Genomic DNA, 21,607 nt, shown 5'->3' with positions numbered 1-21,607 from the left:
CAGTCGAAACACTGAAGACCCATTTCAATGAAAACGGTGCGTTTTTGTAGCTTTTTTTTTCTGATTATGGAGGACATTTTTGAAAAAAATTAAATTCTGAGTATTTCTTTATTCAAATCCCTGTGAATCAGGGACATATGACAAAAATGGAGTTGGATAAAGCTCAATTTCCGATGCATCCACTTGCAGACAAATAGATCCACGAACGTCTTTATTGCACGGTTGGGTAGCTACGATATTGCTCACTATTTTTGTTGTACTCCTAATGTTTGGTTGGGGTTGCAAGTAGTGCTGAGAGATATGAGGATGCATATCTTATGGGCGATAGAAAAGTATGTATCGTGCCATTTCTCTTCAATCGTTTTTGTTTAATTTTATTGCTGAACTTTTGTGCAAAAATGTGTTATCCTACTAAAAAAACGTGAGTTACAAATGAGAAAAAAAAAATGAATTAGTTGCATATTACTTGAAAAAAATAGTCAGAGAAAAGTAAGTAATGACATTTTTGTCCTTTTTTTTTACAGAATAACTGAAAATATATTTTATTGTAGTATATCGTGATATATACATATATACAACGTGATATATATATCATGAGATACATTTCTTTCCATATTGCCCGGCACTAGCCGTAAGCTAGCGGGAGAGAGTGTAACCTAGGGGTGTAAAGGTCAATCACACAGGGGGCCAAAATTCCAAAACACACCTCAGGTTGCGGGTCGAACACAATAAAAATGTATTTAACACACTAAAATATAACTTTTTCACATGACTATGGCCTTGACTTTCACACATGTGGTGTAAACAGACTGATGATGGGAAATGAGGGCATGCTCACTACCCCATTAGCAGTCCTACCTACTTCTCAGAGGCTAATTTCTAATGACCTGCTGCCATTTTGCAGAAACCACGTCATAGTAAACAGTGTTTTTTACTATATATATTAGCACAATCTACAATAGATCAAAAGAGTGGGCCTTAATGTACATTTTCTTTTAAACAAAAGCCATTATTGGGGTTTTGATAACAAAAGAATGAAAGAATTTAAAAAACTATAGCAGGCTGACCGCCTTAGGATAAGAAATGAAATTAGAAGCTAACATTTCCATCCTTCTCAAAGCTGCGTCTCAGTATGACAGAGATGTTTCAGGGCTGCTAATTAGAGCTGGCGGAATAGAACATGTGCGTAGATATCATCTATTGTTCCTCATCACTCTAATGAGCCTAAATGTCTTTGTCTTTATTCATCAGCTCAAAGGTTTCCCAGATGCTGTGGGAGGTTTTTTTCTTTCTTTCCTTATATATGTTTTATACGTAAAAAATTATAGAAGTTGAAGTTTTCCCCAAAACTTCGGCTTCAAGAACAATTTTCCTAAAATTACAATTAGCGTTCAGTCCAGTGTGGTAAGAAAACGGATGAGAACTGGGAAAGCACCTTTGTCTTACCTGCAGCGTTGAAAGGAAGAAAAGAAGAAAGGGAGAGGTGTGCGAGGAGAACAGAGATGGACCTGTTATCATGTAACAGAGGCCCGGTTTGACCCGACCTTGAACACACCAATGTGAATGCAGGGACACACACACACACGCACGCAGGGTCATGGGGCATAAAGAGCCACTGTGTCGGGTCGCAGCATGCAGAGAGAAGGATAAAGGACTTGAGGGATTTGATATGACTAATATGAGGGGTTTTTTGCAGAGGAGGGGGGGTACTGGCGTTACAGCCAGGGGTGACTGACACTGTTGATCTGTATCACACATCAGAGCGGATCATAGAGAAAAGAGCAGAGCGGCCACAAAATAAAAGTGCAGGCGCACAACTCACAAATGCTTATTTTAAAAAAGACGTTTTTAGGGTTAAACCCTTTAACACCTGAGGCGTCGTCGGTGATGCTGAACCCCTTAACGCTAAGGCTGGGAATCACAGAGTACCTCACGATACGATACGCGATACATCACGATACTCATGATATCACGATACTGCAATAATTAGTAAAAATCATCACATTTTTTGGGGAAAAATACCCCCATTTTTTTTTAGCTTAAACGAACTCATAACAAGAAAAGTTGCATTACCTGTGATAATGATAGTGTAAATCCCCTTTGCTATAAGTATTTGCTGAAAATGCTGAAACTTTTTACTAAAAATGGTGACGCAATTGACTTTAAGTGCAGCAGCGATTCACTGAAATTGCAAAAGGTTTTAGCAAAATGTTAAATTTGCTTAAAGACTTTGTTAAAGAACTATGAAAGACGGCTGAAGTTGACCTAAATTTCTGAAAACTTTGTTGTACAATTGCTTAAAAATCCCTAATACATACCAATTTTCTAAAAATATTTAGTCTGTTGCTTAAATATGACCTAAACTCCAAAATAGCCACAGAAAAACCTTAGTAAATACCAAATTAGCCCAAAAAAAGCTAGCTCGATGCTTAAATACTAGCTAAAAAAAAGCTAGCTCGATGCTTAAATACTAGCTAAAAAAAAAGCTAGCTCGATGCTTAAATACTAGCTGAACTCCAAAATAGCCTAAAATTCCTCAGTAAACAAATTAGTCAAACACATTAGTCTGTAGCTAAAATATTAGCAAAACTCTAAATAAGCCCCAAAAACCTTAGTAGATGCTAACTAGCCAAAAAAAGCTAGTTTGTTGCTTAAAAACTAGCTAAAATTCCAAAATAGCCTAAAATTAATCAGTAAACTAACTTAGTCAAAAATGTTAGCATGTTTCTAAAATAATAACTTAACTTTAAATTAGCCTAAAAAAAAAAACCACAGTAGCTAACGAATTAGCCCAAAAAGTTAGCATGTTGCTAAAATATTAGCTTAACTTTAAATTACCCTTAAAACCTCAGTAGAAAACAAGTTAGCCAACAGTGCTAACATATTGCCATAATATTAGGTAAACTTTAAATTAGCCTAAAAAAACCCTATGAGACAACAAAGTAGTCAAAAACTTTAGCATGTTGCTAAAATCTTAGCTTAACTTTAAATTAGCCTAAAAACCTCAGTAGACAACAAATTTGCAAAAACGTTAGCATGTTGCTAAAATATTAGCTTAACTTTGAATTACCCTAAATACCTCAGTAGATAAAAAGTTTGCAAAAAATGTTAACATGTTGCTAAAATATTAAGTAAACTTTAAAAAAACAAGAAGACAACAAAGTAGCCAAAAACTTTAGCATGTTGCTAAAATAGAAGCTAAATTCTAAATTAGCCTAAAAAAACCTCAATAGACAACAAATTAGTCAAAAACATTAGCATGCTCCTAAAATATTATGTAAACTCAATTTTTTTTTTTTTTAAATTACTATAAGAGATAGAAAATATAGCCCATGAATATATTTAAAGGCTTGTTGCTAATCGACCTAAAATATTGAAATTTCAAGACTTTGTCATATATTTCCTGTGGGGCATATGTGCTCAATATTTTAATATTTAAAAAAAACTATAAAGTCTGAGACAACAAGCATTAAAGGGGTTAAACACAAGTATCTCTTCAACCGTTCTCCTTCAGAATCTGCTGGAATTATCGCGTTAAAGATTAAAAAGTTACATTAAATAAAGAACATAAACAACGGAGCTCCAGTGTTAAAACATTAAAGAGTGAGAGTAAGAAAAACATGCATTCTTTTTGCAGCTTTAAAGCTGGACGGAAATAGAGATATCTCTTCACTTAAACCTTATTTCCCAGGTTCAAAGATCAGCACCTTGCAGGACAGATGTCTATCAGGTTACACACTTCAAAAGAAAAACGTTGATGCACAAGCAGCAACGAGAGCTCATTCTGTCATTATCATAACAGCCAGGAAAGGAACGCTCTTTTTCTCCCCCCCGTCTTTTATAATTGGTCTTTTTTCCTCTCTATCAACCAACAATAGTTCTGAAGAATATGATCTCTTCCCTTTGAAACTTTCTGAATGGCTCCAAAGATTCTCTGGCAGCTACCGGGAGCGATCCATAGATGGCACTGTTGGCTTACGCTATGGGGCGGCTGTCGGCGCTGCAGAGAGGAGGAGAGCCCAGCATGCACCTAAAAACGCTTGAACTCCGGATCAGAGGAAGAAAAAATCTTTCATCTGAGCCCAAGTGTCAATTGCCATATATAATTTTACAGCTTCTAATTAATTCGCTTGAGAAGATCTTTGAAAATATCACAATCTGCAACTGTTCTTTTGCAGCTATTTCCATTTTCTGCTTTAGATCACCATTTTTTTTTTATTTCAAAGTCAAAATTGCCTCAAACTGATCCCACTAACCATAAGTAAATATCTCAGAGGGTTGAAGTTGAAGTATAAAGCCTGATTAGTCGTTTATTCTGCATTCAAGAAATGGAAATCTGAGATAGAGAGTCGTATTTTTACATTTTCCATCACTCAGTCAGCATGCGGGGAAGCCTGTTGTTTATAGTGCTGGACTGTTTATGACACTGAAAGGGGGGAGCTGGGATATAAGTGGAGGTCTGCAGGTCTGTTGTGACCCCCATGGGAACCCAACTGCCCTGATCCTCCATAGCAAGACTGAAGTCCCATCAGACAAATCCTGGACATGAGGAATTAGCAGAATTTTACTAATTTACTATCAAATGCATCCAAGTTGATTAAAGGGAACTTTTTAAAAATTATACTAACAAATGTATTAATAAACTTTATTTTTAGATGAAAAAAAACATGTTTTTGCTTTTAAATAATGCAAAACTGAATATAAGTGAAGTGGTTGGATGTAGCAATAGGCATCAAGAGTGAAAAAAACATTTTAAGTTAGATTAACTGCAGCAAAATTAAGTACATTTATAATTTATGCATATAATAATAAAAAAATGTTAAAAAAAAACATGTTTTGTTTGCAAAAATTAAAATAAATGCAAACATTTAAATAAGTTTAGTGGTTGGATGCTTCAATAAGCAAAAAATACATTTTAAATTAGATTAACTGCAGCAAAATTAAGTAAATTTATAATTTATACATATGATACCCTAAAAATAATGTTAAAAAATGGTTTTTGCTTTTAGTTAAATGTGAATTTAAAATAATTGAAGTGGTTGGATGCATCACTAGGCATCAAGAGTTAAAAAATACATTTTAAATTAGATAAACTGCAGCAAATTTAAGTAAATGTATAATTTATGCATTTAAACAACAAAAAATAATGTAGAAAAAACATATTTTTGTTTTTAAAAAAATGCAAAAATGAAGATAATTGAAGTAGTTAGATGCACCAATGGGTATCAAGATGTTAAAAATAAATTCTAAATAAGATTAACTGCAGCAAAATTAAGTAAATTCATAATGTATGCATATAATAATAAAGAAATGTTTAAAAACATGTTTTTACTTTTAAAAAATGTAAAAATTAAGATAAGTGAAGTGGTTGGATGCACCAATGGGCATCAAGAGGTTAAAAAAATACATTTTAAATCAGATTAACTGCAGCACAATTAAATACATTTATAATTTATGCATACAATACCCCCCAAAAATAAATAAATAAAAATAAAAATTGCTGCTACTCCACTCAAACATGAGAGATTTCCTTCTCATCCGGGCCAAAAAAATTCCAGCCCACCACTCCACACAAAACAAAAGCCGGCCTAATTTTCCTTTTTTTAAAGTTTGCTGCAAACAGAAGGCAAAGAAGTACTTCACAGGATGATTCCCCACACGGGTGCGCGCTGACAGCAGAGCGCTCTGCCTGCTGTTGACGTTTCTGTCCAGGTATCTTCCTCGTGACTGCAGGCGGTCAGATAGGCAGCCAGCACTAGTGGTGAGTAAAACACACACGCAGTAATCTCCAACCTGTCAGTCAAACTCCCCGCACCATGCTGGACCACCGCGCTCTCGTGCATAAATTAGAACTGAATTAATATTTCCTCAACATTGTTTAAAAAAAAGTGGTATTTGATTAAATATTAACTCACTGATTAATTTTTTTTTTTTTTGCATTTGATCTTCTGTCAAGTGAGATAAAACTAGTGCGTTCTTTTTCCCGTGAAGCCTTTATTGATGGGTTCCTCTCCAACTTTGAGCATCAAACTTTGATCGAGCATCAGAGGAAGTGCTGGATAGTTCCAGACTACAATGAAAAGAAAAAACCTCCTTCACTTAAAAGTAAAGATAAGCATGATCAATGAGACAGACTAAAAGCACGAACACGACTTTGTGCTCGTCGCCGTTGCTTGGTTACATTTCACAAATTGAGTCAGCTGGTAGTTGGGATAACATCAGGAGAATGAAGCGAGTCTGACTGGATATAAAGAGAAATGGGTTTAAAAACTGGGACATGACGCATGGCACTTCTTTCATTTAAAACTAGTGTTCTGAAACCTATTCTACACTTTTCAAAGCACTGTCTATAAACTATTCTACTTTAAAAATTAACTACATTTAAAATAAAACTGAACGACAACTGAAAATATCAGTCACGGAAAAATTTTAAAATAAATATAAATGTTGAAACTTCTTTAAGTTCCATTTGATCTTTTATAAAAGCGCTCCAGTGGCCATTTACTTGTAATTATGTCATTTTAGTCTGCAAATTATAGTTTGTGCAACTAAAACCTTTTAAATGACATGTTTTTTTCATTCTGACTTCTAACAAAAGAAATACTCAAATGCAAATTTAAGCTTCATTTTCTTTATAAATGGCCTCCGTCATGAGAAAAATGCTACAAAAACATGTTAAAGATCTTTAAGTATTTAATTTAATTTCATTAAACCTGCTAGGAACAAAACACATCAGAAATAAAAATAAATATGATAAAAAAAAATGAACAAAAATATGTATTTCCAGGCTTTACTGGTTTGTGGGAACACATCACAATAAACTCTATATTCTTCTATATAAAATGTGGGAGGAATTGTTTTTAATAATATCTATGAACATATTGTGTAAGAGTGGTTAACGAAATACAAAAGTCATTATTTTTCCTTTCTGTACTTATCAATGTTTTAGTAACAGAATAGTTATTGTATGAATGTGGTGTGTGGAAGGGTGAGACTATTTTATAATAGGGCTTGGTATCGCCAATAATTTCCAAAATTGATTGATCAGAACTTTGATTGATTTAATTCTGATTTTTTTTCTATTCTTCCAATCCTCCCCATTCAATTCAATTCCACTTTGAGTTTACACATTTAGACACATTTATTTAGAAATACATGAATACTGTTTTTAGGATTTTCATATTAATCTGATACAGTTCACATACTGTAAGATGTTTTAGTGATATTATAATAAGATTGTTAATACCATACAGTGTTACATGGATTCTTAAATGGAGAAACTCCAACAATTGTTCTGCTTCTCCAGGAAGGAGTTTCAGTTTGGCCACTAGGTGGCGATTGCACTATAGCATCACACCTTCTTCCAGAAGAAGAAGAAAGTATGAGAAAACAACTAGTTTAGACCACAAATGGTTACTTTAAAAATATTTCATAAAGGAGTTTAGACAATTCATACCTGTGAGTTTATTTATAAACATTTGAATTTAGTCAGTAATGTATGTTTAGCTCAACCAAGCGTTAGCATTAGCAGTCCTATGGGAAATCCCATTATAGATTAGCATGAAGCTAATCTATTCGCAGTCATATTTTATAAAGTCAAAAACATTTTTTTTTTAAATGAAAATAAATTAGTCAAAAGAATCCAAAGTTCATCATTAATGTATAAAAATTAAATTTAAGAATAAAATCTTTAAAGAAAAAAAGACGTCCACTTTATTTTGAACTTTAAATTCTCTGTTAGCATAACACGTTTTTTTTTCTCTATGTCATGCATTTAAGTACAGTTGCAGGTTGTGTATATACATGTGTCTGTTTGTGTATATGTTTATATATATATATATATATATATATTTATGTTGTAATATTCTTTTCTGTTCTCACTTAATGGTGTTTTTATTTATTTATGTATGCACCACCATCACCAAGATAAATTCCTCGTATGTGTTAAATCGTACTTGGCAATAAAGTTGCTTCTGATTCTGATTCTAACCAAAGAATTGATTTATTTTCTTTTTTTTCATTTTACCTTCAAAGCTAGGATTCTCAAAGAAAACGTGTATTTACATGAAGTTATAAGCCTAATCCAGATATGAACTAGGATCTTTTCACTGTATATCAACTGTATGAAACACCTGACCTCCATGCGACCTAAAAATGTACATTTTAAAAATGCTAACAGCCAAGATCAATCCAGATTTGCTCTTCTCTTCAACACAAACAGTTTGTAAATGTAGGAACTTTTTATTGCGTAATGATCCAGAAGCCTGCAGTGTTTCACTACCTGACAGTTCTAGATGATTTATGGTATTTGGGTGTTGAAAGCAGATCCAGGAAATAGGTCAAATGTGTACAAATTGAATTTGAGTTTCAATTAGTTCTCACATCCAGTCACCTAAAACCTGACACCCAGCTTGTTCTCTCGAGAGATTTAATGCTTGACTTGACATTTTAAACAGTAATCAGACTTTAGAAACGTAAAATTAAAATCTGATGATATTGATGAACCGCTTCGGTCAAATCTACCTTGACAAGATGCAGCAGCTGGTACAGGTCTTCCACCTCGTCCCCCTCCGTCTCGCTGTAGTTCCTGCTGGTGTCCAGGCTTGAGCCCTGAATGGTGTGTCGATACAGCGGCAGGTCCATGGCGTCCGCATACAGCTCGATAGCCTGGTGGCCCACTGTCTGGTACATGTAGCTGTCCAGTTCATCTAGAGTTAATCAAAAACGTGTTCATTTCACTACAGACAGCACACTCACTTTACATTTTATTAAAAGATTGATAATATTAACTAAAACTTACAGAAAGTGAGGTTTTGTTTACCATGAAAGTATGCTGTATAAGTTAGTCGTTTGTTTTAACAAGAATGAACTTGAAAAATTAGATCAGAATCTAAAATTAGATCAGGAACAAACTGTTGAGGTTAGTGCTATTAGCTTTAACTCAGTTGCTTGTTATAAATGCTTCTAGTTTAAGTCAATAAAACTAACTACAAGAGGGATATTTAACTTTTGACAAATTAAATACTAATCCATTTCATTTTTGGAAATGCAATCATGACAATTTGTGTCAAACAAACAAACAACGGTTAAGTTAGTTAACCATCTTTGAGTGCTCCAAGGATTGGCATCAAGAGGTGTGTGAATATTTTTACTATTCTTTAAATAAATCATCCAAACTCACCTACATATGACCAAAATGAAAGTTAAGTGAATAAAAATAACAATTGGTACAAGTGGATGACAGAACCATCTTTGGTCAGCCTCAAACAGATCAGCACATCATCAATTATTGGTTCCCAAAAAGAGCTATGCAGAATACTCTCTCATCAAAGGGAAACTTGGTGGTATCCAGAGTTTTTTGTGTTTTTAATTCTCCGAAATTTTTTATTTAACTCATATTTTCCCTATAAAAATTGCTGAACAGAAACTTGTCTTCAACCCCCCCCCTTAAAAACTTATTGAAAAGGATTTATTTGAAGTAATTTGTATTTACAACAAAGTCATTAAAGACACAATTCAGTGAAAATTGTGTTTTGAACCTTTATATCATTTATCATTAAAAATGCATTTCTGAGTACTTTTTTTTATTCAAATCTGTATTAATCAGGAGCAGACAAAAATATATGATTGAAAAATTGTGACTGGAGCTGCCACGATTAGTCAACTATTAAAACAGTCAACGGCTAATTTAATAGTCGATTGTCGTTACTTTATATTATATAGAGTCAGAGTGTAGTAAAGGTGAACAAAGTTGTGAGCGTTCAGCACCCAAAAAAAGTAAGTTTTTAAAATATTTGAGTCATTGACATCAAAACTTTATCTTTTATGAAAAACAGTTCCTCGTTTCAGATGTTGACCTCATTAGAATTGATCTTGTTTTAATACTAATGAAGGACAGAGGAACCACGACTCATTAAAAGTTTAATAAACTATCATCTTAATTGTCTTTATTTTTAGTTAGTTAAAAGGTAAAGATGGTTAAGATGTGCATTTTACATCCACTTTGCACAAAATCCAATTAGTCGACTATTAAAATAATAGTTTGTGGCAGCCCTAACTGTGACGTAAAAACTGAAATTCTGATGCATCCATAGGTCTGAGAAAACAACACAGATTTTTGGAATTTGCCTAAAAACACAAAATAATTATAATTAAAAGGCCACTGGGAAGGATTTTAAAAATAATCAAGAGGATTGGAGAGGGATTTCATTTTTATTTTTTATTTTGTAAAAGCCTCAATTTGGTTTTATCTTTGTAATTTAAAAATATTTTAAAAAATATTTTTAAAAATATTATTATATTATTATTTATCGTCCTAACACATTGAATAAAATCATTTTAACTCTTACCAATGTGAGACACAGCACTTCGCCTCTTTTAACTTAAGTTTTGATATTTTAAGTCTGCAATTGTTTTTTTTAAGTTTACGAAACTTGGTAATTTTATGTCATTGTTTTTATTGGTTCTTATACTTGTATTTTTATGGGTGTTTCTTTTTATTTTTTTATTTTTATATATTTTATTAAGTATTTTATCTGTTGTGTCTCTCGCGACAAATTGACCTCAAGTCTGTAATAAAGTATCTATAAATCAAATTTAAGTGAAAAATAAATTTCATGTGAATTAAACGGTTTTTTTTTTGTTATTTTGTTTAAGCAAAAAAATGAACATAAGTTAGAGGGGGGTCCAATCTTTTCATATCTTTACAAAACTTTTTTTTCTTACTTTATTTTAATATATTGAAACTAAACTGTTCCTGTTGGACAGGGGTGATGACAGAAAAGATTGAGACCCATTTGTTAAAATAATAATGCAGACATCATCAGCTGTTTCTCACCTGTGTCAGCAGGGCGGAGGTTGGCCAAAGCCACGAGTCTGTGTCCAGCTGCAACACACTGCATCATGTTGTAGCAGCTGTCTTTACCTCCACTGGAGCACAACAAAAAACACACACAGTCCTCATCACTTCAATAGAAATAGAAAATACATTTGAGGACCGTTTATGTTTTTCTTTTTCCTTTCATAATTTTAATATCATAAGAGAAACTAACAGCTCTCCCTTGTTTTACTATCATTATTTTTACCAATAAGCTAAATATTTACGACTTCATTTAAAACTTTGGTGGTTAAAATACAAACCGATGGGTTTCATGCTAAATTACTGGCAAAACTATGAATTAAAATGACCAAAAGTACCTTATCAACGCGACCACCTTCATCCTGTTGTACCGATTTATTGTTCAGGAGTTTAGAAGCACCAGGTAAATTGTTGCTGTTGCACAGAGTACAAAATAAGCGCTTAGCAACTTGCTAATGTAAACAAGAACATGTGAGCAGCAGACTTCCGGGTTTATCAGGACCCGTTAAATCCCGTGAGGTGCAGTTTAATATGCCTGATTAAAAGTCAATTTTTATTTCTGTTTTAACGTGTTAAAAAAATATGTTAATTTAAAGTTAGGTACCACATAAAGTTTTGCATAATAAAAGCTCAATTTTGCCAAAACAAAACATATTAAGTTACAGTTTTTAATGAGATATGGCATATTCTGGTAACAAAAATTCAAATTTTAGCAACAACTGCAGTAATTAGCAATAAGAAAGTTTAAACAAGGGGAAAAAGAAGCAAAAATATGCTTAAAAGTTATTTTAAAAATTATTTGGGAAAAATTAATAAATCTAACTTTCAATACTTTGGCAGTCCAAAATACTCAACTAAGCTGTAAAATAGAAATGTGTCTATTGAGCATGTACATATAAAAATAAATACATAAAAATAAATTATATTTCAATATAAGCAAATGTGGAGTAAAATTAATTCCCACATATGGACATTTATCACTCATGTTTTAAGTCAAATATGTGCCCAGGTCTACAATAAACCTACCACATGTAAAATAAATGTACCAAGTTTTGTTGATTATTTATTTACACCAGCCGCAGTGCATATTGCATGACAGCATAATCAAAGTAGATAGGCCCCCTCACTTCGTTCACACTCATCCTTTGCTTCCTGTGGTCCCATGAGAGGACCAAAAGTCCACGCACTGGTATTCACACACAGAGGTTGTGCTTTTCCTCTAAGGGAGCCCTGTTTTGCTCAGAGGAAACCCTTTGATCCTCCTTTTGCTCTCTGTTGTTGTGCCAGAGCAGAATAATTGCACTGCTTTTGTGTGCCTCTCTCACCTTCTTCCCTTAAGCGGGCCAAAGGCAACCCGTTCTGTCTGAAAGTACAAAATTGAGAGAGACGTATCTTCATCCCATCGCTTTTAACTAGGTTCCTTTTTGTTTTGCTTTTGTTTTTGTTCCATCCTGAGTAAATAGTAAAGTCTACCACTTGCAGATTAGGATAATTTGTGTTGTAGTGCACAAAGTAGGAATGAAATTATAATTTTCTATGGACTTTTCACTTAATTTTACAACAAAAGGATGAGAAAAAATAGTAAATATTTTAACTTTGCATCTTCTTTTTGCTGGATTTTTACTACTATGTCCAAATAAAAAAATGCATCCACAATAAATAAAATTATAGTTTTTATTAGTAAAACTCAAGTATATTTAGACGCAATGTTGCTGGCATTGTAAAAGTCAACTGGGCTGGTGAAGTACACTAAATAAATCACAATAACAAACTGAAATAATATTTGTGAAATGTATATTTCATCTCAGTTCATTTGACAGGATGAGTGATATAGTTTTCAAATGTTCCTTTGACATGTTGGCTTGAAAAATGTCCCTGTCCTGGAGCGAAGCCGGACAATCCCCTCGGGCTTGGTTGTCCTTCAGTTTTGTTAACTCATTAATATATCACCTGTTTTCCACTTTTGTGCGTTGTGCTTTATAATAGCCTTTCTCTCTTGTAATTTTCCGGACTCATAAGAATTGACTGATGCAAATTTAGTCACTTATCACATTTAATTTATGTACTTTATTATCCAGACAAATAAAGAGGTGTGTTGTTTACGTTTTATTTGTGGCAGCGTTTTTGCTGACGTAAAAGAACATTTTATGTCCTTATTGTTGGTGCGAATGGGGATAAAAAGTGTTGATAGATTGCCCAACCGAGACGCCGCCAATGGACGTGAATATGAGACGCATAAATATGAAAGCAAGGCGGCAGGAGCCAAATGACACCCTTGGCCTTTCCTTAAAGGAGCATGTGCATATGACAGGTGATTTACACGGACATACAAGCTAATTTTTGTCACACAAGGACACAAAAAGTTTGAGTGTAATGAGAAACTAAGGCTTCAAATGACAAGACAATAAATTGAGCTTCAGAACAGGCCATCCAAGGTTGCAGGATAAGTGGCCAGAACACAAACACATGTACACACTTTCAACAAAACAACACAACTGCATCCTTTCTCTGTACAGCCTCAAAAGACTGTGTCCATCTGCGCAACATTAAAGAGAAAATAACTATTTAAATTTTGAATTTTTGTACTGGTACTTACAAGAACGAATTGTTAAAAGCATATTAAGCTGAAAATGGGACATTTTGCTGACTATAAATGTATGCTTTAACAATTTAATTTGTATCACAAATTCTGCTGAAGTATGGAGTTTGATGCTCAGTTTAATTTAGTAAAGTACAAGTCCTTGCCACTCATTGTAAATTCTAAGAGAATACATTTAAAAAAGAAAAAAAAATAGAAAAATACTTCTTTTTTTTAATAATCTGAATGAAGACTATCAAATAAATCTGAGGACAGACTTAAACTTTAATAAAATAAATAAATATATAAATAAAAAGAAAAAGTAAGCCAGAAAATGACATTCAGTAAATCACATTTTGGCCATTTTGGGTAGAAGAGAGCGAATAAATCATGAAAGAAAACAGAAAATAGTGCCATGAAAGACTTGTAAAAGATTCAGAGATATCTTAAACACCTGGAAAAATCAGAGTTTCATCTGCAGTTGAAGTTTCAGGGACACAGTTTGGAAAAATAGGTCATTATTGAGTTTGTGGATCAATACAGAAAATAAATAACAAATATATATATATAAATCCTTTCAGTGTATCAAAGTGCATCACGATAAAATAAAGAAGAAATTTTAAAAAATAGAAAAATTAAGAACAAAATGAAAAAACAACATAAAAATAAAAAAGCTGTCTGGAGTAAAATTGATAAAAGATAAATAAGAATACAATAGATCGCACGTGTCAACTCAAGGCCCGGGGGCCAGATCTGGCCCTCCGGGTAATTCTATCCGACCCTCCACATCATTTTTTTGTTTTTAATAGCCCAATGTTATCTTGCGCTCATTTCTAACTTGTATAATTTTGACAAAATATATTTTTGTGGAGTAAAATACTGAAAATTATTTAAGGTTTAAACTGATTTATTCTGGAATAATATTCTTGTCTGTTTACTGTTTATAATTATGTTAAAAAATTACATTTTTAAAGTTTTAAAAATTGGCATTCTGCTATCTTTTTGGACTATTTTGGCATTTACTAAGATTTTCAAGTTTAGCTAATAGTTTTAGCTTCATGCTAGCCTTTTTGCCTAATTTAGGCTTTTCTTTTTTAAGTTTTTTAGAATATTTTGGAGTTAGGCAAATGTTTACACTCATTGTTTTGGCTAATTCTGAGAAAATTTAAGCTTTTTCTCAGTTTTTTAGGATATTCTTAAGTTTGGCAATTTTTTTCAGCTACATGCTAGCTGTTTTGGCTATTCTAATTTATTTTTCCTTTTAAGTTTTTAGGCTAATTTGGCATTTAGCGAATATTTTAGCTAGCTATCACCTTCAGCATTTTCAGCCATCATTTTTCAGCATTTTCAGCAGCCACATTCAGCTAACAGCATTCACACTAGCATTATCGCAGGTAATGCTATATATCTAGTTCATAATTATATTATAAAGTTACTGTTTTAAAAACTATTTTTAGAGTGTTCAATAAATGTTTATCCTGCTCGGCCCGCGTCCTAAGGTGTGTTTTGGATTTTGGCCACCTGTGAGATTTTGACATAGATCCAAAAAAAAATAAATGTCAACAAAAAAGGCAAAATTTTGCATACAGTAAATTCTAATGATTTCATGAAGGCTTATTCCAATCATCTATTATCTATTGATCTATTATAAACTTATTCCTGGTGGAATTTTCAATAAAGATTATGGTGTTTTTAGCAAACCCCCCAAGAGCGGTAGTAGTTCATCAGAAATTCATGTCTGACTGTTACCGCAAAATAACCTTACTTTCATTTCCCATTATTCCTCTGTTGTCACTTTTTCTTTCTATCTGCCGGAAGGAAGTCCAGAACCGGAACATCACCCCATCCTGCGTGTACCGCTCATTTTGGTTGAAAAATGTCTAAAAGTCTTAACAGTTTTGACAAATCTGAACACAAACTCATCTTTTTAGTATAGCTTTTACTTAGTTCTTACATGCACACATGTTTTTATTGGATATTTTACTTGCGGGATGTGCATGTTGCAGGATTTTTAATGTGTTTTTATTCATTTTTATTTGTATTTATTTTATTTTATTTAGATTGCTTTTTCGACTTTTTGTCTTACTGTTGTTTATGTTACTGTGGAAAGCACATTGAGATGCTTGAAAGTGGGAAAAGCACTATATAAATAAAGTTGAATTTGAATTTTTGTAAATATCCTTTTTAAAATTACCCTCTTTTGACATATTTTAGGCTAATCCTGAACACTGAGCCATTTAGTCACATTAAAAAGTTTTGATAAAAGTGGCAACAACTCTGAAATCTTGTGGAATTTCCGTTTTCGGTTAATGATGTTTGGCAATTTTTGTTAACAATTTTCAGCCGTTATCTTGTCTGCCACCAGGTTTCCCCTCTTGGGTGAAAGGAGGGGGTGGGGGTAGCTTCCACATTTTTTAACACATTTCAAACAAATAATTAATGTCAAGTTTGTAAATAAATGTAAATGTAAATTAATGTAAACGTTATAAGATATATAACAGCTCAACCAAAGCTAGTGAGTTTTTTTTCATTGAACAAAGTTACGCCGATTTTACTTTTTTTTAATATATATATATATATATATATTTGTGCATGTAAAATGCAATAACATTAATGTAAGAAACCCGAAAACAGAAAACACAAAAAATCTGCAACACATAAGTGTTAAAATCCCCATAAAACAAAATAAATCCTATTATACTTCCTTCTCTTTTCCTTTTTGATTAGCCTTAATGACTGTCAAATGTTGTGTTGATGCTGTGATGATTTTGCTTCGCAGTGACTGATGACTGAAAGACGACAGGCCTATTTTTAACTGTACTCCAGCCTGCAGTTGTCTCCAACAGGCACTCATTTTCTAAAGAACTATCAGCTTAATGATACCTCTTTAGGGCCCAACCGCATCCAAATCAGTTAGTAAACAACCCAAACGGAGATCTGTACACATTTTTACAGACAATTAACTGTTATCACAGGAGGCCCAAATGGATTAGCGGGCTCATTAATGTCTGAGGCTAATCGGCTCTTGATTGGAAATGTGAGAGGATGTGAAATAAAGCTGTGGTTGGATCCAAATTGTATTTGATCATGAAATGGTTCTTGAAAAACAGCCCCAGTCTGCAAACAGGGATTTCAAATGTTTTTTTTTTTTTTCGTTTTTTTTTTCTTCGGTTTTGTATTTCTTTTAATCTCAGCATCCTGGACTGACAGGAATTCACCCTCGTTGGCTCCTCACAAACAGAAAAAACACACTCAAAAAAAGATGTTCAGCATATAAGCTCCTCCTCTGTGGTGAAATCCTGAGATCATCATATTTTTTTTTTTACATTTTGAAATCTATTTAATTTTATAACAAAATTAGAGTTGCACAATTTACAAAAAAGATGGAACAAAAACAAAAGAAGGATTACAAAGTACTTTTGTCTTCCTGTTGATTATTACTCAAGCTGTATGTTCACAGTTCTGCATGAATAAACAGCCTAAATCCTCCAAAATCAACTTATTTTTTACTTTTAGGTGTTATATAATATTCATTCCTTACAAAAAACAATCCCAAAGTGATATTTTGCTCCAGCCATCCCAACCTCGGAGAATAACTGGGTCCTTAAGTTCATACGTATGGATGTGGGAGGAACAGCCCCTTCCAGGAAGAGTCTGTGCTGCTAGCTCCGCCCCCAGGCTAACACAAACACCCACTTTCTCCACAGGGCTAGCGATGGTCAGAAAAAACATGTTTATTTTAGCTTTTATTTTAATTTTTTCGTGAGCAAGGATGACATCATGAAATGGGCGGCTCCCACAAGAAGTGAAAGGCGGAGCCTCAGAGGTTGAGACATCTTCTGGGTAGAAAAAGAGTTCACGAAAATAACTCATATTTGACCAAAAACGATTATTCTTTAGTGTCACAAAGGTAATAAACTATCACATATATGGATATAGTTTACTCTGAAATATTTAGAATAGCTCGATAAAGGCCCTGTAAGTTGTTTTTTCATTTTATTTATTTATTTATTTTTACTTCTTGGCCTGTATTTACATTGGTACACTGGGTAAGAAAAAAATCAGTTTGGAATAGTTTTTAGTTCCATAAATAATTTATTACCAGCAAAATTTGAGTTATGTGGCCACCTAAAAAGATCCATTCAGACAATATTAGGATTCAACAATACTTGTTCTTCAATTTCCTTTCAGATGTCGCAACAGCAAAACTGTTTCCACTACGTCGCATATTTAGCTTGGATGTCCTTCCTTACACAGCCCTGTATTTTGGGGATAGGCACAGAGAGACCCAGAGTCAGGCCCCCCTATGGCTATTTAGTTTGAACATGAAGGGTCTAGCCACTGGGTTAGGGTTAGGGTTTTTTCATTGCTTTCGTTGGAAGGGGTGTGGACTTCCAACAAGCTTAATTGTGATTGGCGACAGTACTTACCTAAAATCGTGACTCAAACCAATCATTGTCGACCCACTTCAAATGGTGTCGCAGAAAAATGGCGACCAAATTGGCTTCATTTCACTGGAGGTAAGACGTTTTCTATGGGTGATCTCTATTTATGGGTCTTACCTAAGGACACACAGTAGATTACGTTTAGTGCAACCTCTCAGAATTAAAACCTCATTCTCCATTCTTTGCTCTTTTTACCCAACCAATCTAGTGCCAAATGATCTCAGCACTAGTAAATACTCTCAAAAAAATGAAAGTTGGACAGCAACAGTCAGACCTACCAGCCTTCATAAGTACAAATTCACTTTCCTGGATACCTCTCTTTGGTTTGAAATGGTCTTACCCTACTTTTAGTGTGCTGGAATAAAATCATAGCTGGTTGGAGCTTCAGAAGCTTCTGCCAAAAGGATGTGGTCCATTATGGTAGGCCACCGTTCCACTAATTATAAAGCAGCCAAAGCAAACTGCTCGCACCGCTATCACCTGACCACGCTGCCAGAGACAGTTCTACTCCGGGATCATCAGCCAAATGTTCACAGAGACTTTCTTTTCCTGAGATCCAAACCACGAGACTCATAGCGTCATTGCTGAGCCATCCAGGTCTGTGATTAAACACATCCTCAGAAATAAACCACCTTGTCTCTGAACATCTGGGCATTTTTTTACAACAAAAACGAACTTTTGAAAATATTGTGCTGTTTATTGTGTGAATGTTTTGTAAGCTTGTATTATTTATTTTTCTTCTGTACATTTTTCGGCACATAAATACTTAAGATTTCTGCAGTCTTGGTATTAAAACATTTATCTGGTGAAGGACATTATTGCCTGTATTTTTGGTATTTGTAAAATTCACGGTTTTTACGATTTAACGTAATTGGAATAAATGGGAATTTTCAAATGTCTACAATTTCTGCAAATTATGCAATTAAAAACATTCAGCGTGTACTTCTGGTATTGTTACATTTCATGCAAATGTTGAAATATTACACAACTATTTACAATTTTACGCAATTTTTTTTTTCATCCAATTCCTAAAAATGTTTGCGCACTTTCACAACCTATGCAATATTGGTACCAACATTTTCACCATGTTAAGGACATCAATGCTACTGAGGTTTAAGGGGCTAATTTTGAGTTCAGCTAATATTTTAGCAACATGCTAACATTTTTGGATAATTTAGCATCTAATGAGGTTTTTTGGGGCTAATTCTCAGTTAAGCTAGTAATTTACCAATGTATTAGCTTATTTATTTATTTATTGCTAATTTGGCATCTACTGAGGTTTTCTGGGCTAATTCTTAGCTAAGCTATTATTTTAGGAATGTGTTATCTTTATGGGGGGCTAATTTGGCATCTTCTATAGTGGATTTTGGGGTGTTTTTGGAGATAAGCTAACATTTGAGCAAAATGCTAGCTTGTTTGGTTAATTTGCCATCTACTGAGGTTTTTTGGACTAATTCTTAGTTAAGCTAATATTTTAGGAATGTGTTATCTTTTTGGCGCCTAATTTGACATCTACTATAGTGGATTTTGGGGTGTTTTTGGAGATAAGCTAACATTTGAGCAAAATGCTAGCTTGTTTGGCTAATTTGGCATCTACTGACGTTTTGGGCTAATTTTGAGTTCATATCTTTATGCATTTTTAAATTTAACAGAATCTTTTTCAATTTTTCAAGAAATTCTTCAAATTATTTGTGCACTTAATGCAACTTTAAGACCTTTAGCAATTTTAGGAGTATGAAAATAGCTTTAGCATTTTCGGCAAAAAGGCATTCAGACAAGCAGGTAATCCAACTTTTCTGGTTGGTAATTATTTTACTGTGAATTCATTTATTAATTTCAAAATGTAGGTTTAGAAACATGGCCTCTACAATGTCGTGTTAGTAAAATACTTTATAATCCTCAAATTGTCTGGTGGGATGCCATAATTAGCTCGTCTGCTCTCTGATATACAATCCGCGGACAGTTTCCCTCTCTGCCGACAAACACACTTCTAATCCAGGAAATAGCCTGCAATCAGAATATCGAAGCTGACATCAGAAGTAGCCACAGAGGCGATTCCCACACACCCCTCCCATAGCTTCAAAGGTCTTCCTGGGCCTGTTATGGGTCTCCCTCGTGATGAAGTCTGACACTCCACAAACACAAAAGCCCCAACCCTCTTGTGGGTCTGCTTTGCTTTTCTTGGATCACTCCAGTCCAAGCTATGCCAAGTCAACTTGGCGGTTGTCAGAGCGGGCCCCATATCTCTGCGGAGAGTGTGTGTGGCACGGTGTCTTCCTGTGTGGATGCGTGTGGTTATGTGTTGAGAGTGTGTAGATAGCTTGTCACGGGGCCACTGTCTGCCTGTGAGTGCTGTCTGTGTGCGGTTGTTTCCACACACATGTCATCTGGCACAACCATAATTACACCACCTGGTTGTTAATGGAAAATGTTGACTTTTAAGTTTATTTTTTTTTATATTTTCACATAAAACGTGCTACAAATTTTTGCCTGTCATCAAAGACAAGTTCTTTTGTCTTCTAATTAGTTTTAATACTCTTTAGGATAATCACATTGCTTTCTAAACCCATAGCTTCTTTTTCACTCCTCGCATTAAATCTGTTTTTTAATCCGCTCAAATACCCGAGCTCTATATTTTTTCTTCTTCTTGCAGCAAGACGTCATCTGCGCTGAATATCTGGCCACAACTAAGTCAAACCAGCACAGTCACTGCCAGAACTTTGCAAGTTCAGGTCTGCCATTTGTCTTGTGGTTTCTTAGCCAAGGGTATTTGTCTAACTTTCTGTCCAGTGTCAACACTGACTTTAAATACGTTACCGCTGCATGAAGTGGTTCTCCTTAGGGAGGATAAGGATTAATGCTTAGAGATTAAACAGGAGACGAGTAAAAAGACACACTGGTGGAAAAAAAAAAACTGGTCTGATCAAAGCAAATACAGAGAAAGCATGAAGAGAAAGAAACCGAGAAAACATACCTGATTCAATTTAGTGTTGTTCTCACTCGCTAAGTTATTGCAGGTCTAAAACTTGGAGTTTGTCTGCATCTGATGATCAGTTTTAAGTAGAGCTGCGAATGTTAACGCGTTAATGCACGCAATTAATCAAAAATAATTATTACTAATTAACACAAATTAAATACACCTCGCGAAGGAACAGTCCTTCTATTAGCCTCGGCAGTTCAGGCTTCCACAACGTGTGTTAAAACACTTCGTCGGGTATTATCCCACTTAAAATAATTAAATATACAATCAGCTTTTAGCACTTTAATCTTGTTTTTTTTCTGGTTTATAGTCGGATTCATGGTCGTCATGATAAAACAACAAGTTGCTGAGATTTGACTGCGGCGGTAAAGGAAAACGATAGATATGCTGATCGTCACGATGGGTTAAATAAAGGATCAGCTCAGAGAGAAAGTTCACCTCTACTGCTTGTTTTTGTCCAGATGATGAAAAATAGCATTATTGTTTTTAAGCAGCCTGCGCAGTGATATATAGAGCATTTGGGCTATGTGACTGAAACTTTTTTTTTCTTTTTTTAGGTGTGCAGGTTTGTTTCTTATGGCCATATCTTTGGTTCTTGGAGTAATACTACAGACATAAAAGTCCTTAGAGTTTTGCCAATCTTAGTGTTGATGTGTTTTGTACACACAATTTCTGGGTTAAAACTTGATAAATTAAAAAATGTAAACAGTAAAGATCAAGATATTTTTTTTTCTCTGGCCTGTTTT

At 34.0% G+C, this 21,607-nt stretch overlaps 1 protein-coding gene across 2 annotated transcripts in view; it reads right to left on the bottom strand.

The window, feature by feature from the left end:
- The window catches only part of dph6 (diphthamine biosynthesis 6), a 79,923-nt gene extending 68,553 nt beyond the window's left edge, over nucleotides 1-11,370 (bottom strand). The window contains exons 1-3 of one of the 2 annotated variants that reach the window (XM_024277138.2): nucleotides 11,197-11,370; nucleotides 10,838-10,929; nucleotides 8,524-8,708 (exon numbers count right to left, since the gene is read on the bottom strand). In XM_024277138.2, the coding sequence (XP_024132906.1) occupies nucleotides 8,524-8,708; nucleotides 10,838-10,929; nucleotides 11,197-11,219 (300 nt within the window). In that variant the 5' untranslated portion in view covers nucleotides 11,220-11,370. The remainder of the gene's footprint in view (nucleotides 1-8,523; nucleotides 8,709-10,837; nucleotides 10,930-11,196) is intronic. The other variant, XM_024277129.2, reaches the window with a different exon arrangement.
- Between the last annotated feature and the right edge of the window lie 10,237 nt (nucleotides 11,371-21,607).

Source organism: Oryzias melastigma, linkage group LG22 (assembly GCF_002922805.2).
Source record: "Oryzias melastigma strain HK-1 linkage group LG22, ASM292280v2, whole genome shotgun sequence".
NCBI classification, from domain to species: Eukaryota; Metazoa; Chordata; class Actinopteri; order Beloniformes; family Adrianichthyidae; genus Oryzias; species Oryzias melastigma.
This window is presented reverse-complemented; position numbering and strand designations above follow the sequence as displayed.